The 20,746-nt window shown below is 37.3% G+C and overlaps 1 protein-coding gene across 6 annotated transcripts in view; it reads left to right on the top strand.

Annotated features, from left to right (window-relative positions):
• Positions 1 to 16,558, top strand: part of LOC139959228 (carbohydrate sulfotransferase 15-like) — a 30,016-nt gene extending 13,458 nt beyond the window's left edge. For 4 of the 6 annotated variants that reach the window (XM_071956796.1, XM_071956797.1, XM_071956799.1 and 1 more), the window contains exons 2-10: positions 5,590 to 5,804; positions 7,057 to 7,270; positions 8,240 to 8,476; positions 8,816 to 9,053; positions 9,514 to 9,630; positions 12,496 to 12,652; positions 13,049 to 13,217; positions 13,791 to 13,935; positions 14,295 to 16,558. In XM_071956796.1, the coding sequence (XP_071812897.1) occupies positions 7,250 to 7,270; positions 8,240 to 8,476; positions 8,816 to 9,053; positions 9,514 to 9,630; positions 12,496 to 12,652; positions 13,049 to 13,217; positions 13,791 to 13,935; positions 14,295 to 14,482 (1,272 nt within the window). In that variant the 5' untranslated portion in view covers positions 5,590 to 5,804; positions 7,057 to 7,249 and the 3' untranslated portion in view covers positions 14,483 to 16,558. The remainder of the gene's footprint in view (positions 1 to 5,589; positions 5,805 to 7,056; positions 7,271 to 8,239; positions 8,477 to 8,815; positions 9,054 to 9,513; positions 9,631 to 12,495; positions 12,653 to 13,048; positions 13,218 to 13,790; positions 13,936 to 14,294) is intronic. The other 2 variants (XM_071956800.1, XM_071956801.1) reach the window with 2 other exon arrangements.
• The last annotated feature ends 4,188 nt before the right edge of the window (positions 16,559 to 20,746 follow it).

The following is a 20,746-nucleotide window of genomic DNA, read 5'->3' as shown; positions in this document are numbered from 1 at the left end:
AACAGTATGATTGCACCTGTTGATGTACTTCCTGAGAGTATAAGAGAGGAAGCAACAGAGAACTATGCAGTTTTGCATCCTCTGGGCTGATCTTTTCACTACTTTCCATATAAAATGTTCATTGCAATAGCTTATCAATACTACAATTCAGGTCTCATCGCCAAGAATTATGGGTTGGAGGGGCGCAAAACTCATGTCCACATGTATGTAATGTTGTTTTTTTCTGGTCATTTCATTTCATTTCGTTTTGAGGGGGGGGGGGTGGTAAACATGATGGTGGCACAGATGGGTGCTAGGGGACGCTACCACATTTTGGTAATGGCGAATAAGATGTTCAGTCATTTACCCATGTTTAAGATGAAGAGTGTCCCATCCCCTTTGAGAATGTTTGGTAGAATGGAGGGTGTTTAGGTGCAAGATGGGGGCTAATCCGATAAACTTCAAACAGCTGATTTGTTTCATTCTCTTGAATGTTGCACCGTGCAAGGATTTTTATGCGAACTTAGGCAATGTGTAGATGATCGTTCTTCTAGGCCCAGATCAGAGGTGGCACGAGTAAGTTATTACAACCGAGGTGATGTTCATATAGTGCATAAGACTAGTAACTGCATTTTACAATGTAGTGCAAAGGTGCTCTGTTGTTTATATGAGTTGAAGTGTAATCTTATAGCTTGAATTATAGAATTGATAAAACTATAGATTAACTTTGACGTTTATGGTCATGAACTGAGAAGCCGGAGTCATCGTTAATTTAGCCTTAAAGGAGCATTTCAGAGATATAGCAAACTTTAAAGGTGAATATCTAGCAAACCAAATAAGTGTCATGAAGTGGTAACCTTGAATTAGATATAATGAATACTAATGAATAGTTCATCGTATATAGCCATATTGCCAAATATATATATATATATTGCCATCGTATATAGCCATATATAGCCAATTGCCGTAAATGTTCCTTTCTTAATAATGTAGTGAAATTAGTGTAAAAAGAGTGTCTTGAAATTGATTGTTTACCCAATAGTAATGCTTGTAAGATACCTTTCACGGGGTGACAACAGGTGTAGAGTTGCCTGGTCAAGCTTATTTGTGTTGTAATGTATTGACTCGCGTTGACAAGGTTGTTAGCATCCAAAGAAACTTGTTAATGCAATGGTACAATTTCCTGTCTTTTTCGTCATTTCCTCCCGAGTGTGGTCCTTTAATTATGGCATCGTCCCCGCCGTCGTGTTACAATAGCTTGTGGTACATTACTATGGAACGCGAAAAGAGAAAACTTAATTCGTTGTCTAACCTAAGTTTGATGTTGTTTCAATGCGAGTTTGAGCAACAGCATGGTTGTTAAACAGCAGCAACAACTTTTTTTTTAGACAACAACAAACTTAGTTTAGACAACGAAATAAGTTTACTCTTTTCGCGTTCGATATTATGTAGTAGTTACAGTACAATCGCTTGTGGATATCAGCAAGCCGTCCGGCTTTGTAAATAAACCATGAAGTGCCCATATAATATTCCATTTCTTGATATCTCGTGTCTTGTTGGCTGTACTCCCTTGAGACAATACAGTAAAAGTAGTCACCATGCATGTTAAATCGGATTGCGGGGAGCGCTGTGATAATATTGCTATTTTAACCATCTTGGTGTGTAACGTGGGAGGAGGGCGGTTAGCAACCCGTTAACCTCCGTTCACTCAGCGCACGGTGTGCCAGTAACATCATGACTAACCAGGTAAATCATTTGCAGTGATATAGAAACAACAGAAATGAAAAAACCAAACATGATATGCATATGGCCACATGTTTAGGCGATAAATGTTTTACGAGGTCAAAAGACACTTGAGTTTACAAGAGGTCACAGTCTGAAAGATGACAATTTTAATACATTATATTAGTGCAAGAACCTTGATGGTCAATTTCAATATTGAAATACGGGTGTGCAGTGTTTTCATTACATGTTCTCGTATGAAATGTTGCAAGGAATCTAAACACTGATCGGTGATTTGGTGTGGGATTCATGTATTGCACAATAATCTGCGATGTTATGGACTTCCTTCACAACTGCTTACTTTTCCTTTAAAATTGAAACGACTATATAACAAAAAAAAACAAAAGATTAAAAATGTAATTGTGTGACATGAATGTTTTATGTTGGGTAGACATGATCCAGTGACGCCACCAAATTGAATTCAATTATAGAATGATCCTTGGTAGTCACTACATCAGTGAAATGAACAACGACAGTTTGATGTTATCTCAAATTATTGCGCAATATATACTTGTTCAAATGAAATGAATACGTTTTGTAATTTAAATATCTCACCAAAAGAAAACGCTATCAAGATGGATGTTGAACAAATGTATTTCTTTTAACCGGTGCTGATGTGGCCGAGTGGACAAAGGCGGTGCCACATTTGAAGTAATGAGGCTTAGCAACCGGGAGGATCGGGGTTCGATCCCCGGCCGGGTCATAGTAAGTCCTGGATTTTCATCCGAGAGCAATCTACGGTTTTCCAATCTGAATTGACTTTCTAACTTGGAAAGATTCCAAATTTGAGTTAAATTGTTGAATTGGAAGCCACCCGCTGACGTGAAAGTTGTAATCCATAAGCCCTTGTAAGCTTCTCCCACATTTGTGGTCGCTTATAAGCGTCGTAAAATTACTACTGATTATATTAATAACTTCCCTTGTCAAATTATTTTATATTATTTTTTATGTATTCTTAATAATGTATCTCTCTAATGACAAAGCAATATATCATATTAGCGAATAAAATACACCTATATGTTTACACATTAAGAGTGGTTTGAGTTACCTCGTACGGTACCTGGTTATTTCACTTCTCATCGGAGCAAAAATAATTGTCTACAAATAAGTTTGTGCTGATCCTATAAAAGGTTGCGTCTGTCGGAAATCACCTGCCTTCGCTCACAAAAATCCCAGGTGCAAAATAAAACAAAACCATATCTACTCTCTACTAAAATATTTGTCATGACTTGAGAAATTAACCATACACTTAGACAACTTCTAGTTCAAAGTTCATTTATAATCGTGAGCGTAGTTTTGCCCATGAAAGTTGGAAAGGAGAGGGGTAATTGGAAATGGGGATTGGGGATGGGGGTATTTAGGAGACATTGTAAATGACATGGAGTTCAACTGAGTGTCACACCGGGTGACGGGTGTTAGCACGTGTGGCGGTAAACTGCGGTCCATTTAGCAAGGTTTGCTGCGCTGCCACACCAGAAGGCTTTAAAAGTCCCGGTAAGGCATATTGAATATCCAGCCCAGAGTAAGCTGACGCTTTTGATTGTACGTGTGGTAATGCAGTTAATTAATAAAGGCTAGCAGTAATAGCGACCATCAGAGAGGGTAACAATTAAGTTCTTATCTCTGTCAAAGGCTCCTAATTGCTAACAAGGTGGGAGTGGTGATGTGGGATCCATTATTTCCCTCTATTAATTAAGTGGGGTAGACACGCCCCCTCCGCCAATCGACGTCCATTATACTGATCACGTTTCGGTGAGGCAGCCCTTTAAGCAGGGACGTAGCTAGGGGGGAGCAGGGGGCGCGACCGCTCCCCCCCCCCCTTTCAGTGTCGATTTTTTTTTTAAACTGTCGTTTTTTAGCATGGTATTTTGTCAGTGCTCTTTTGATCTTGAATACTCGTCAGCTCCGTTAACTCGATTGTAATCGTAGTAACATTCACGCCTACTGATTCAACTGCTTACTGAGTTTGGCAGATGCAATTAGCTAAATTTAGCATATAGCCAATTACAAGCCTACTGTTGGCCACTGCGTAATAAAATACATATTGCCTACCTAACCGCACTCTATGGAATGTCACGAACTGTATGCACAACAACGTCGACAACGTTCGTTCTATGAGTCGTCCTAAGGTGTTGCACGAACAGCATGTTATGAAGCTAAGCTAGCAATCGTACGTGATAGGCACTTCCTGTAATAATTATTACACTGCTAATACACTGCGATAACGATATTTGTTTTTAGGCCACTGCATATCTGGCAATATTACAAAATATGAAAGTTTATATTGTCCATCAGTTAAGTTCGTCAAATGTATTAAAGTCCAGACATTGGACAATAAACAAGAATCATCCTACTGGAAAAATTGTAAAAGAGCACTATGTTTGTCTTTCTGATATATTATGTAAAAGAACATGTTAAAGAATTCAAACAGGAAACAAAATCTGCTGATTATGATATCATATGATCAGGGGCGTAGCCAGTATGTAGCACTGTAGGCCCGGGCCTACATTTTTTTAGGCCAAGTTATCTTTTTTTTAAAAACACCCATAATTCAAATCGATAAGCTTGCTGGACGGGTTTAAGAGTCTATAGACAGGAAAAACTATTGAAATGAACGTAGCAAGAATATGGCTAAATTAGGTGACCTATTCTTCTGTCATCTAGGCTGTCATTTCTATCGCGTGCCGTTTCATTCAACACTCTACCCGCCGAAAAAGACTAGGATCCGATCTTGTCAGTTTTTTAGAACCCGTTTACGCAGATAATATTTCAGTTGAGAAAACAGTTGAGAAATTTGCATCAGATTGCAATCGTCGGATACCTCTCGCCTTCTCTTATTAGGCTAACTTAAACATTTAATAGCTACAGTTGTATCAAAGACAATTACTGGCTATAGTTATATCAAAGACATTTCAGGCCTATCTTTGTATCTATAAGTATCAGAAGTTGAAACGTAAGACTACTCTGTACGTGTACCTTGCTAATTTTAAATACATTATGTAGTATTGAATTAGACATTTAATAGCTACAGTTGTATCAAAGACAATTACTGGCTATAGTTGTATCAAAGACATTTCAGGCCTATCTTTGTATCTACAAGTATCAGAAGTTGAAACGTAAGACTAGGCCTACTCTGTACATGTACCTTGCTAATTTTAAATACATTATGTAGTATTGAGTTACGTACTATTTCAACTCATTTGTTTTTTGGGTTTAAAAGAGATATTGAATGAGGTGGCTCAAGTTAGGAAGAGGCCAGGGAACCAGAATGAACACTCGGGAAGGGCCGTTTCCGGCCATCTGGGGGGTTTGTTAAACCAAAAATTTTCTTGTACGCTCCGCGCCAACTGATGGTGGCGCTCCGCTCAGATAGTCGTGCCTACAACTTTGAAAATCCATATCAATCACAATAAGTGCTCCCCCCCCCCCCTTTCAAATTCCTGGCTACGGCGCTGCCTTTAAGTATTATGCAAACTGTTTGGGGGTAGGTCAACCTGTGTTACCTTCAGTTTAGTGTTCAGTTCTGCACATTGAACTCGAATTGATACAGTCATGTCCAACACAGGTAATGCTGTGGTGTTTCCCTCCTTTTCTTGTACTTTAAACCTTATACATTTAAATGCACAGTCGGTCAAACGCTTATATAACGATAATGTACATACGTACAGGAATAATATAAGGCGTACACGCCCATGAACAAATACCACAAAGTAAATAAAAAGAGTTGTCGTGAATATACAAATCACAACTTAAAATGTACACTTGTAGCCTACACAGGTCAATTTTGTCGAGGGTACGTATAGCACTTTAGTCTTGCTCTATCAACAGAACGGATTAAAACCTAGGAAACGTAGAGGATTTGCACGGGACAGGAAACAAAAGAAAAGGCTCTCCTAGTGTATTTAATGCAAGTTTGCATTTCTGCGAGAAATGTGTACTCGGTCACATAAAGGCTAGCGTACCGAAGGAAGTAAACCGATGCAGTCCCTGTAGTCTACTTGTGACAGCTCTGATGTGTTATATCCGTCGGTTAATGCATGAAGGTAGGTTTATTTACATCCCTGCATGGTTACATTTTAAAACCTGAGGGGTATTTTCTCTACTTACCCCAACGTTTTGTATCTCTGATATATAACTACAGTGCCTTGAATTAGACAACGTTGGTTAGTATTATTAACTTACTGTGTTGCGTTGCTTGGATCATTGCCTGTTTGATGGTATCATTGTGTAGAGTCACGTGGTACAAAAGTGGCATATTATCAGGCATGTTTATTTATCAAAATATTGGATGCTCGTATCAATATTTCACAGTATACCGTCATGCTATATTCCTACCATTCCCTGGCGTCGGCGTGAATTATGGAAGACCATTAGTTATGAAACGTCTATCATGATATATATATATATATATATATATATATATATATATATGTATATATATATATATATATATATATATATATATATAAATATATATATATATATATATCTATATATCTATATATATATATATATATATATCTATATATATATATATATATATATATATTTATATATATGTATATATATATATATCATTAATGTTTTGTATGTTGTATGACAGATATATGAGTCCGTATACCACTCAGTGATTCTACTAGCGTTACATAATACGCTCTCATTGACAGTTATGGGAAACCTTTATAATACGCATTCACAAGCTTGCAGGAAACTTTCCTCACTGGGACATTCAGTCTTCTTATGTGTTCCTTAACCATGTCTGAAAACAACTTGAAGAGTAAAGACCTCAACCAAAATCTTTCGCGCGCGGAGCGCGCGTTCAACATGTCAAGGTGCATATCATATAGGCATGCATCGGTTATTACTTCGCATGCCAATTACATAAAATCCTTTGCCGTGTAATTACCCTTCCGTATTGGTTAGAATTATTGGGGAAGTCATTGCAATAATAATGATAATAATAATATATATAGTTTAACCATTGAAAAACACATTGCAAATTATTTTTCTTTCAGTAGGTGCCCGAAAAATTCTCATCATATTGCCCGGATTTTCACAACAATTTTTGGTTGGGGGCTCAGCCCCCTCCCCCCACAGCTCCCCCTGCCTCCTACGCCTATGACCTCAAGGAAGTACTTTCTGAAAACTTCTAGCAAATATAGCGTGCTAACCTATAATGAGGGTCCATATACTGTCTATTTTTAAGTCTCAGTAGTACTGTGAAGTGATTTAACTCATTTAAAACATTTCAAAGCTATCGCAGTGTTTTCCCTTTCGTTTCATTCGATATCATAGCAATACGATTTGTCTGATTCATACGATGCGATCATCTCAAGCCATTGCACCTCATTTTTCGAATTAGATGTTCGAACATTTTAAACAGGACTGAGTCAGGAACGAGTGACTTTAACTTCCGGGTTCATGTGATGATGAAGATAACATACAACGGTATCGACCAACATAGGCTAACTGCAGTGTAAACAGTAAAATGACTAAGAAGGAGCACAAAGTAAGTTTGTTTGAATAGGCTAAACCCCAGATTCAATATAAGTTGCCCCATGTAAACACAATGCCTGACTGCATTGTTCTTTGGTTCCTTTATTTAAGATACAATCATTCATTAATTCATGCATGTAATGCATTTAATCATGAATTCATTCGAAATTAAAATGTGAAGAAATATTTTACTTTTGCTAAGGCAAGTTTATTAATTTTCCAAGTAACTAAATGTAATTTCGTATTGCCATTAGGTTGATCGGTGATGTTGGGCCATATATGATGTTCAGACATACATATTGGGCTCTCCAGCGATAAATGAAACGCTGTCGCATCACACCTAATACACGTGATCTATACTGAAATATGTCTCATCGCTGTACAAAGTCTTTGGTTCAAGGTTTCACATATGTGCAGTTTGTCCGAACGAAAAAAGTGCATTAAAAAACGCAAGTTAAGTTTATTAAGCCATTTAATTTGTCTTGAAACTCCGAAAGATCTCTTCTCCAATAAGCACGAACAAAATTGTATATACTACTATTAGTGATCAACTTACAGTACCGTTATGATTTGCAGTCATACACTGCGACTTGTCAAGTTTCGCGGAACTAGATAGGACTGTTATGATAGCGCCCTCTATTAATTATGGCTCTGGGCCGTATATGGCTCAGGGCGTGGCCGGAAAGCCCGATTGTCTGCCTCATCAAGAACTGAATAGCTAGAGTAAGTACAGATTCACTTGTATAACACAGTGTGTGAAATTATCGAATAACCCCAAACGCTATATTCATATTGAAAGAAACATGCAATCGAAAACTTCTCAATTTAGAACATCATCAGTCTGGGGAAATGTAACCCCCCTCCCATCTCCCCTCTCCCCACACCTTTGAAATCCTGTGCACAACAGTGCACCACATTGTCTGACTGCTTGCACAAATAATATTAATGCTATAGTAATTTGTGTCTGATTGGAATTCCACAGGCGAGGACGCACAGAGTAAGATACCTTATCTTAGTTTTGTTGGTAATACTTTTAACATGCTGCACATTCATGTGGAAAGAAGGTCGAACAGCTCTTTCTTTCCAAGAAACTATATCACCAACCAGTCCACTGATTCAAGCCCACGTTTATGCATTCCGGAAAATCGAGGGCGCTACCAACCAACCAAATCACAGAGAGCGAATGTCGATAGATAAATGGAAGCCCTATTTACATGAGGTTAGTATAAAGTAAGTGATAGGATATAGGGCCTATACTTTTTACATATACGTAAGTTAAGTTTCGTTCTTTACTATTCAACGAGTTATTCATAAGGGATGAAAAACCATCATACCACAAGTTTAGTATCTGGGTGTGGGGGGGGGGGCAGCGACTGACAGGTTAGATCTTCCAGGGGAGGGATCTGAGACATTTTGGCAAAATGTTGGGTGCCTCAAACGCAATATGGTGATCTCTTTGGCGACTTTTGAAACAATGTTGTAGAATTTCGACTGTGTAGGTTTTACCGCATTCCCCTTCTGATTGTTCAATTGGGTTTAATTTTTCTTAATTTCTCAGGTACTGAATCGCTTCCCTGCTAACTTTTCTTCTGAATTTCGAAACCCTTGCTGGTACGAAGGGACAGAGCTTCAGTGTGTACCATACTTCTACCAGCTCGGCTCCTTTAAGTGTGGAACAACAGATGTTTGGGACAAGTTAGTCCAGCACCCGGATGTGCTACCTGTTGCTAAGGAACCTCATTGGTGGGCGTGGCGAAGATTTGGATACATGTTAACTCCTATTCATGAAGAGCTCGGTGAGTTCAAACAATGACAATCCGTGCAGGTAACATTTATAACCTTTCTGCATGTAATCTTTCCAACAGTTGGTATTATGATCTACAAGGGCCCATTATAACCAACCGGTTTAACCGGCACGGTAAAGGCGCGCCGCTGGATCTGGGGCGCTGAAGGCCCTGCCGGGTTGAGGTGTCGACATCCTCTTTGGTATCGAAGGATGCTATAGTTTAGTCTGAGGAGCCAAATACGCCGCTTGTTTCAAGGCCCCATTGCTACCATTTCGATCACTAAGCCCGGAGCAAGTTTGGCCCTAATCTGCCCCATGCATATTGTAACTACCATTTTGTTTGTTTTTCTGGTTTCGCTTTGTGGTACGGCGTTATCCAACACGGATATATAGATAATATTCAGCTAGTATGATAATAAATTTTGTAAAACAATAAATAAATAAAACGTTTCATTTTACTTCCATTACAGTTAGGAAAACTCGTCGCAAAACTGGTCAAGGTAATGACCATTCCATTCAATGGTATTTAAACTTATTCCGAATCCAAGCTGTAGAGCAAGTAAAGAAGAACCCAAGGCTTGTTTTTGGTAAGTTAAAGATGGAGCATTTTAATATTTTATATTTATTAAGTTCATGGGTCACGCAACGTTCTCTGAACGTTAAGAGTTAAGTTAAGTTCCAACTATATATATATATATATATATATATATATATATATATATATATATATATATATATATATATATATATATATATATATATAAATATATATATATATATATATGTATATATATATAGTGTGATGCCGTTGGTCATCATATATGTCGCCCTCTATTTGTCGTAGGCTACATTACGTAATAATTACAGGTCACGTGATGTCTGCTCACCAGCTCAGCTGAAGCAGACCTCAAGAATTGTGACCAGTCTTCGCTCCCGATCTGAATCGTTTGGTTCGGTAGTAGCCCTGGCTCCGACTATTGTGATCGTACTTGTATCTGTCTTGTATTCGTCTTTTATACCCTTTTGTACGTATCGTTATAGGACTCTACTTCAGTATTGAGACCTCGTTTGTGACCATTATCGTTAAGTGCATGTTTTCTACCTATTATTGAGGGCTTCGTGCCGATGTATTGTTTGTACCGTGGCTGGTTATAGTAATAGATTGCGAAATCTACACAGCGCTTGTTCTTTACTCGTTTATCTATGTGTTATATCTTTTGCATGTAACAGCGAGATTTAAGGCTCGTCGTTTACTAACATACAACCATCCAAGCCGCATTTGTTTCCATACCACCACCAGTCCTCAGCAGGGAATATTTGGACGCCCCAGAATCTTAGACTGAGTTAGCATTACAAAATATATATATAATAAATATATATATATATATATATATATAAATATATATATACATATATATATATATATATACAGTATATATATATATATATATATATATATATATATATATATATATATATATATATATATATATATCAGGTGCGTATCCAGGGGGGGCGCGCGCCCCCGGGTAAGGAAAAGAGGAGAGAAAAAAAGAGAAGAAAAAAGGGAAAAGAAGGGGAAAAAAGAAAAGGAGGAGAGGAAGGAAGGGAAAAGAAAAAGAAAAAAGAGAGAAAAAGGAGAAAAGGAGGGAGTAGAAGATAGCCAAGACCTCGGGAAGAGAAAGATCCCTATTACATACACAGGGTAGCCAGTGACAGATCAAGGATTACGGAGGGGGTGTGCGCCTCACCCTACCCCTTACCCTGACAACTCCATTTTTGACGTTTCCGTTTTTCCTCTCTCACTATAATGTACTTGAACTCGACCGAGTCGTCGGGGAACATAACGCATTTCGGGAAGGGAGCGACCGCCCCCCCCCCCGAGCAAATTTTCTTTATGACATCGCTAGTAATTTCAAAATAGACTATGCTTAGATGCAACTTACAAGGCCTGGGAAGTGTCATTGACAGCGATCTGGGAGGCATTTTCGGCCAAAATTTTTCTTGTACGCTTCGCGCCAACTCATGGTGGCGCTTCGCTTAGATAGTTTGCCTAAAGGCTTCGCCCTCCCTTGGCAATTACTCGCTACACGCCTGTTCGAATTTGTAAAGCAAAGAGCAGATATAACATCATATCAATGAGCATTGAAATGCATGTTCCACGATGAACAGCCTCAAAAACTGTCAATGTGTGTAGTCAAAGGCGTAGGAGCCAGATTGGATTTGGGGGCTGTAATGACTTGCCCGAAAAAAAAAGCCAACATTTTTCGCGCGCGAAGCGCACATTCAACATGTCGATGCCAATATCATATAGGCAAGATCGGTCATTACATTGTATGGCATCGTGTACCTTACGGTCCGTGAAAGTTGCACAGTATACCGCCGGATGCTAATGTAAACAACGAAATGTCTTATGTAGATGGAGAAAAAGCATACAGATCCATTTATGTCAAAACTCTCTTTTACAGTAGTAATGTCGGCCAAGCTTAGAACTTTATTTAAATTACCAAGGAGATAATTTTAAGCTATTCATTGCTATTTATTTTTCTTTCAGTAGGTGCCCGAAAAAAATGGGAAAACTTCATCATACTTTCCTCTACTCGTTCAATTTTGACCTGTCTGTTAGGGGTTCAAGGAGGTTTTTCTATATTGGTTGTCTATAGATTGAATTTTGTGCAACATTATGGGTATGTTTTGAAGTGATTTTATTCACGAGAAAAGTGAATTTTCAAATTCTCAACAAGTAATGGGCTTAAAACCTTGAAAAGTGGGGCTTTCGGATATTGTGGGCCGTGACGTAGAATAACCTACAAAAGCAATGATCCATAGGACATGCAATGAGGTCGAACATGATGTGTGACTGGTGACAATCTTCAAAAAGGTTATGGATGGAAAACACTTTTGGGAAATACTTGGTTCTCAGGCAAAAGTGTACATCTGGTTGCTCATTTTCAAGCCCGAGAAGTGCCATTTCCGGTGATCTGGGGGGTATCAAAACCAGAAATTTTCTTGTACGCTCCGCGCCAACTGATAGTGGCGCTCCGCTTAGATAGTAATTCGCGCCCCCGGGTTAGAAAATCCTGGATATGCGCCTGTATATATATATATATATATATATATATACAGTATATACATATATATGTATATATAGTTGGAACTTCACGCCCTTCAGTGTTTATAGACAGCTAATTGTTGTCATTGTCATTGTTGTTACATAGGTATATTTACATACATATATTTAATATATGTGTGTGTGTGTAATTGAAATTGTAGTGAGTTGGAAAATATAAATATATCTATATTTATATATATATAAATACCTTCCAGGCCGTGATTATTTTACTTTAAGGCTTAAATAAATTGTTGAAAAGTTAAGCATGCACACTTTAATGTTTAAATTGTTTTGTGGATAAAAAAGGAACTCTTTCAACATATTTTGCATTTTACTGCAGGTGATGCATCCATTTCCAATCTCTGGGGACTAGGTATCTATGACTGGGAGGAACTGTTTACTAATGAGACCGACCCTCCCGTCTTCCTTGCAGATGTCATTCATGCCATTCAGCCAAAAGCAAAAATCATTGCCATACTAAGAGATCCTGTAGAAAAGTACGTTGCATTTGGTTCATGCACATTACTAATAACTTATAATGCATTTTAAAGGAAACATAGCTGTAAGATTTCAGACACGACGGAGTAAACGAGTGGTCCAAATGTTGATGATATACATATATAGTTAAAAATCTGCAAAGACATTTATTCCAACCTCACCCTTCCCACCTTTTTTTTAAGAACTGTTTGAACTGTTAGCAATATAAGCTATCTACTACTTCTTTTTTATACAAATTTCTTCCCAAATTTCTTCCCAAGTCACGTGTATGTAGTCTTCAATTGGAGGGGGGGGGGGGGTCGAGTTTTCACGGAGACGTTATGTGTATAGGCAGCAATCTGCTTTAGGTATACGTTAGCTGCTTATTAAAGTCGTTTCTAACCATTACTTTGCAGACTATGGACGACGTACATGCTCGAGCAATGGAAGAAGATGGTCTCGCCTCAGACGTTTCATGCGCACTTCAAACGACTAACTAAGGAATCTCTACAATGTGAATCAATCAATTCACCGTTATACTGCGCATTCATGTACGGGACTACAGCAGACATCTCTCTGAATAATGTAAGTCATTATCATGTATGTATGTACCAAATGTGTTCTCTCCATATAAGAGTTAATGTGTTCCTCGACAAAGCCACCAAGCCCAACCAAGTAAGTATGTTAATTCCAGTACTTAGCACCAGCAAAAAATAGGTAAAAGGATTCGGTCTGCCATTCAAAACTAAATGTGAGGTAAATTGTTAAGCCTGACAGGACTTTTAAAGTTAACTGTTATTTCTTTACTAAAGTACTGTAAATCGTTCATCCTGACTGGACGTTTAAAGTTAATGGGGATGACTTTTCTTGCTTCATGTATGAGGCATTACACGTGGGTTCCCATCGTAAATCGGCTACTCTAAATGTTGGTTTTAATTTCTCTATACGACTAATATAACCACGGGGAGGGGGGTCAATAATCTTGTAAGCATTCTTTCCTATATAACTCGTTGGGAATGTTTTTTGATGTTATACGCAAAAGACCTTCTCCTATTTAATATAAAACTCCAATTGATTAAAAAATCATTTCAATAGATCAGTAACAAACTATACATGAAATTTCGTCCAATGTCTTCAACTTTGTTTTCTTGCTGTTAGATGCTTTATCAAGGAGTATTTTACTTGTACCTACAACAATGGGTAGATGTCTTTGGTCTAGAGAATATTCACGTGATGCGATTGGAGGATTGGATAAAAGACCCTATCACAGAATTAGAGGAAGCCTTTAAGTACCTCGAATTAGGTTTGTTTGATTTCACTATTGATCCGACGCTATAGGGCTGATATGCTTCATATTTATGTTAAACAAATCATAGTCATTTTTGTGTCATTTTTGCTCAGGATGTCAACTCATTTTTGTAATATTTTTATCATTAGTGACAAGTCATTTTTGTCACAAGTCACATTTGTCACAAGTCATTTTTGCTGAAGATGTTGGTTCACTTTCGGTGCCTATACAACCTATCATTTCCCCCTCTGGTATTACCCTCCCCCATGAAAAGGACGAGGACGACTACCATGCTGATTAAAACGTCACTATGTATTAGCCTAATTATTTAATATGCCCTTTTAATTTGTACTGCTGTGGTTCCTTTTCCACAGATCCATTACCTCACGACGTATTAAGCTCGATCGTAAACCGAAGTACTAAGAACGTCAACGAAAGAGCCAAACGGAAAAATTTTACGATGCTGGCATCCACTCGAAGGGAATTACAAGATTTTTACCGGCCGTGGAATCAACGCCTCGCTGATTTATTGAAAAATCAGAAATTCACTTGGGATTATTAATGCCATGACTCTGTAAAACCTAAGTCTTTCGTGCAATACGCTTATGCTGTGCATCACATTATTGGGCGGTTCATGTGGATATACAATATGATGCTATACAATTATTCTTACGTTATAGCCAGCCTTCTGACAATTTCCCAGTGCTATTACCACTGTATACTGTATTCTTATTCCATGCATGTTTGTAAGCACTCGTATTGACAGTATATGAACACTTCATAACCTTTGATAGGAAACATTACAGACATACTCTCAGTAAAACTGCTTTGAAAGCGGGACATGAAAGTACAGTGTATACTGGCAAATATATACCACTACATGTTAAGAAATTATAACACACAACAGTTTTCACTGATTAACGGGTACTCACCTTTACTAGTTTTAACAGATAAAGCAGTGAGAATCGAGTGTTAAAAGTCGAAACGAGTGTTGTGTAACTTTAGATTATCTTCTCCTGACTCAGTAGATAGGGAAGGCAAGATATCTTTAGCTATATCAACACATAGACATGCTATATCGCTTTGTGTGCAAAGTGAGCATCACGTCGCTTTCATCATTATAATGATAACAACAGTTAAATACTATATTTTGACTTATATACTCTAGTTTCATCTTGCGATTTCTTAATTTGTCTACGAAGAGTTAACTTAATGGTCACTGTATACCTTGGCAGTTAGTAATTGAAACAAAACAATAATTGCCGACAGTTAATCACTGGGCCCCAGTCATGTATTCCAGAAAATGTAAATATATAGTCTACTGTAAGATAACGGATATCATCATGATTTTCGGTGTATACTGCAATAGATGTAAATATTATATCACCTGTAGTTTTGTGGCATCCAGATGTCCTTATTTGAAAATACGAAAAGATAAAACCTTTTCTTGAAGGTGAGTTGTTCATCACACGTTCTACATTTCATAAATTACAACCTGCTCTTGTTTTGATGATAAAGATTTCACAGTACACATTTGTTATTTAAAATAACACATTTCCCTAATTCTGTCGAGGATGATTCTCTAACTATAAGTAGATAATTATTCAAGCTTTTCGTGTTTTCATCTATATGGGCCTATAATAATGTAATATCTTCGTTTTACATGTTATTCTGAACTTCAAGCTAACCGAGTGCTTTATAGTGTGCTGTGTGCTGCGTATATTTTTCTTCTATATATATATATATATATATATATATATATATGTATATATATATACATTCAGAGATTCAATTGTTCACTTCCTGCTGCAAGAGTGCCCAAATACGTAGATGTAGAACAAATAATATAATATAGTATACCTATACTGTAACTTACAGCATGTTGTAACTCGAGTTTCACGCCAGTCACGGCGATCATCAGACAACTGAACGTAAACGTAACGGCCGCGTGTTTTTATTTCTTGCTTGCGCGGTCAGGCGGTTTGTTACCGTGGCGACATTTTGAGATTAGCTCTGTCATTTTGCCTTTATTTGTCTTTGGTGCGTAGGCAGGGCAACCTCTGCGTGGAAGAAAAGCTGGCAATCCTACGCGCCAAAGACAAAATGAACAAAAAGTCAAAGCTAATCTCAAAATGTCGCCACGGTAACAAACCGTCTGACCGCGCCAGGAATAACTTGTTGATCAAATAAATGACATTTTGTATCTTTGAGTGGAGAAACAACGAAACGCTGTGTGTGTCATCACCCTAGGGATATGGAAATTCATATTTTTTTAATTCATTTTTGTAACCATCATAAATTGCTGTGTATGGATTACAGCTTGCTAAAAAAAAAGCGTCCCATTTTAGTCAGTGTATTTCCACTGTCACGCGTAGATATAACAGTCAGAACCGTATATAGCGCTGTCTACAGCTCTGATAGAAGTTACTGTAATAGCGCCACTACCCATATCAATATTATTCAACTATTTGCGTAAGGTAGATAAAGTCAATCTCATGCAATCAAGTTGGCATGCAGTAAGGCAGTTAATGTACTTTTAACTGCTCCGGTACTTGAGGGAAGTCCGTTCTTTCTCAGTAGCAGAGCGGTTTGTTGTCATACCCTTAATATTATCGCTTAGCTAGCTCAAAGACAATTACCTGACTAAGAGAAAGAAGAAAAACTAATTACTCTCCCATCCTAAAATATCCGTCCTTTTTTTATGATGATAATGATGATTATGATTATGATGAATGTTAATTGTTCATATCACTTAAATATGACATATACGCATTTGGGATCTTGTCACAGCTCCAATGCGTGACATAAAGTATTAATATTATGCAGATGAATTTCCACAATATTAGCATATATCGTGTAATTCATCAAAATTACTAATTGTCATTTGAGATTTGATTGATGCAGTTGGCCAATCACCTTCGTGTAGTAAACCAAAGAAACAAAACAAAAACGAACAAAAGAATAACAGGGCCGTAGCCTGGGTAGAATCTCTAGGGGGATAGCTGAGGAATACCAATAGGCCTATGTATCGTCAAATGTTACATGGTGATGCTTTGATGTGTGTATATGTACCAGAGCTCTCTATACCTTTATTGTTATTCTATTAACAAAACTCGTGAAACCAACACAAGTCGTATGGGCCTATACATGATGAGCGGCTAAAATAAACCTTGTGTTCTTCTCGAATGCCATTCGTATACAATATACGTGCCTAGAATTTTGAGGTCGCACACTACTGATTAATGAAATCAGAAGAAATTATATGAACATTTTGCTAAAAACTAACTGCAATAACGCATACTGTCCAGGCGTTCATATTACCATATGACTGCTTTCATTTAGGAAGTGGGAATCTCAGGCAGCTGCCCCCCCCCAAACCCCGCAGGCTAGGGCCCTGAACAGTGAGCACCTTGTAACATTTACTGGTGTCGGGCCGATATTTCGTCTTTCCTGTATCTCTTGATAAAAAAAAAAATATTGAAAAAATAGACGTGACCCGTCTTTATGTCGAGACCTTTCTTCCAGCTCCCATTTTATAAGATGTCATACCGGCAGAGATGTTAGTGTTACGTAACAGGTGTCAATATAGAAATGATAATTTATCAATATTAATTGTATATAAACAAACACTGGTTTTATATGCGCCATCCTATATTTCTAGACGTACGGTATCTTCCCCTACTGTAACAAGCTACAACATGAACTCAAGATATGAGGTGTTTCCTTATTCTTAATTAAACGGATGTATGGCATAATAATTATGTCAGGTTGTTCTTACTACCCACAATGCTTTCTAATACAACACATATAAGGAAACACATAGGCTCAAAGTCATGTAGAACAGTAGCATAGTGTAACGGTCGCTATAATGTAGGCTATACAAGGCATTTTATACAGTAGGATCTCACTGTTTATACTGTGTGCTGGTATGCTTGGACCGTAGCGTCAGTTTTTGCTGGAATCATATATACACATGATGCTGATGATCAGTCGAGGTACGTACATTACTTTCAGTTTACTCAATCATGAAAACACTTATACAAAATATTTACCATATAGGCCTACAATTTGTGCCATCCATGTAACAAGCTAGGCAAAAGTATGTAGCTTCTCATGAAGATTTGCATTTTTGTGTTGTGCGACACACTGATTTAGCTTAGAGCTATGCATTAAATTTGCTGCGTTAAATTCGCCCATATAGTTTATATATAGAGTTACGTATTATCGAAAGGGGAATATAGGTTCAGGCCCGTTTAGCTAGACTTCAATTTTAGTTTGGGTAAGGGGGGGAGTATATGCAAATTACTGCATAAAAATGTTGTGTATTACAAGATCTTTTTCCTAGCGTACATACAAGTGTTACTGAATGTAAACCAATTGGAAGAAAGTCTACAAACTCGATCATATGAATGTTCGGTGACTTGCATTTTATGTAATTGTTCACTAGTTTACTTTTGAATAATGCATTCCGATTACATATAATTGTGTGCTGATAAAACAAAATGCACCGTGTCAGTTTATGGCGAATTTGTTGGTTTATATCTGGCTGTGTATATATAGGCTAAACTGGTAACATCATATCATTCGAATTGAGCTGTAAAATCAATCGTATACTTTATTCGGTATTATGATAAATGTTTTTACCAAATCATGTATCTTCAGATTGAAGCACATTTCTTCGAAAGAAAAGGGAAAAAAGACAAGAAGTTTGTTTCAAACCATTATCTCGGAGTAGCTTGAGAGTTATATATAACTGGAAATGTTACAAGACTAGTACCATCACATACTAATGGTGGATAAATTAGCAAGACGATTTTGAAAGGAAGATACTATAGTTTGGAAGAATACAGCACCATCTGATGGCATCACAAAGCATGTAGCTATGCATATTCATTAATTTCTTTGAGAATTCAGCCAGTTATAGGACAATTTCATAATGCTGGTACCCAGTCTCTAAACTGTACTCCAAGTCCAATATATCATGCTCTCAAAGCACTGTTATTGTTAGTACAAACAGTTCCTAACCCTTGATCTGATAGAAACATGATATTCGTACTGCTCGTACTGACAATACGATCTGCTCTGAAGCGGGACATAATACTACTATACTACTAGTAAAGAAAAAATGTCCCTGGGTGGAGTATTGAACAGGGACGGAACCATCGTTTTTGTAGTGACTGAGTGCGGGGCAGGCTAAGATGTCAGCCAGTAGAGGGTCTAGAAGGGAATGGGTCCCCCCCCCCCCCTTTCGTGAATTTTGGTAAAAGAACGCATGGTGCATGATGGTTCTATGGTTTTGAACTTTTGATACAATGCTTAAGAATTTAGTTCAAACATACAGTGTTAAATAGATTTGGCAAACTATAAAGGTTAGACTTGTTGCTAAATGAAGTACAATGAAGTAGTCATCGGCATGTCATTGTAGTAATTTAACACTTTTAACACTTTTTAAGTTACGATAGGAAACAAAGTGCATATCCAGTCAATAAAAGGGCATTGTAATCACAGCCCGTCATGCTTCGAATATTTTTGGCTGTGCATATATATATATATATATATGTATATATATATATATATATATATATATATATATATATATATATATATATAAAGAGAGAGGCGCAAAGGTATACGATTATCATCGAAACCCAAAATGCTAGCTTTCAGTCTCTGTTCGTATATGTTGTATTGACAGATCGAGGAGGATGCCTTTACAATCTGTCAGTGTTTTGTGTCAGTTTCTGAATGATTAAGCAATATTTTTTATGTTGAACAGTTAGTTGATAAAATCGTATTTTCCAGTCGTATTTGTTTAACTATAGTCTTTAAACATTATGAACTTTGTTATCGCACGACACTGTTTGCTAGTTAGATATAGGTAACCACTATAAACAGTTACAGCCGCAGTTGTAATTGAGTACATTCTTCGCGATCAATGTAGAAAGCACCGGGACAAGCGTTTGATGCGGTGAAATATATGTGTTTGTACAGTAAGAATGTCACGCCATTCGTGATACTAATATTCATATTAATAAAAAATTCTCGTCATTGGGGTAGCTGACAATCTACTGCTTTCAAGAAGAAGAAAACAAAAGCGATATACTTGTTGTAATTTTCTGTTGTTTTGGTATGAATAATTTTATCAATAAACCTCTGACACTGACGAGTTTAGACAACTTACATCTGCTTTAAGATATTGTCCCCGCGTGGGTTTGTGTTTGGAATCGTATGCTTCCAAGATCTTCCAAGATAAAATAAGAAGTTGGCAACTTGTGCATATTGTATTGGACCATAGGCGAGTTGATATAATTTCCTTCAAATTGTCTTGATTTCAAGTTAACCTGCGAAGACATTCAAGTACAACTTAACAACATGTTTGCAGTTTTCATGAAAGATTGAACAAAAAGACAGTTTTGTTACGGGATTTGATCCATTTTAAATTTTCTGAGATGGTTCGGATAGTGGAAGAAAGACACGAGCCGACCAATGTGTTTCTTTTATGGAAAAACGAAATAACCACAAGAAAATCATATAGATAAAGTAAATATATATAACTCACTACGATTTCAATTATATATAAATATATATATATATATATATTATATATATATATATATATATATATATATATATAAATATATATATAAATATATTTTAGTGATTTGGAAAATCCAGGACAGTGAAAAAACTTCCAGCCTCCACCGGGATTCGAACCCGTGCCTCCCTCTTTATATGCGGACACCCTAACCACTAGGATGATTGTATGTCTAGAGGTTCGAAACCGGCAAGGAAGGTCGTAATTCCACTGTCGGAGTTGTAACCTGTA

This window comes from Apostichopus japonicus, chromosome 3 (genome assembly GCF_037975245.1).
Source record: "Apostichopus japonicus isolate 1M-3 chromosome 3, ASM3797524v1, whole genome shotgun sequence".
In the NCBI taxonomy this organism is placed as follows: Eukaryota; Metazoa; Echinodermata; class Holothuroidea; order Aspidochirotida; family Stichopodidae; genus Apostichopus; species Apostichopus japonicus.
Note: the sequence above shows the minus strand (reverse complement) of the source record. Positions and strands in the feature narration are given on the sequence as shown.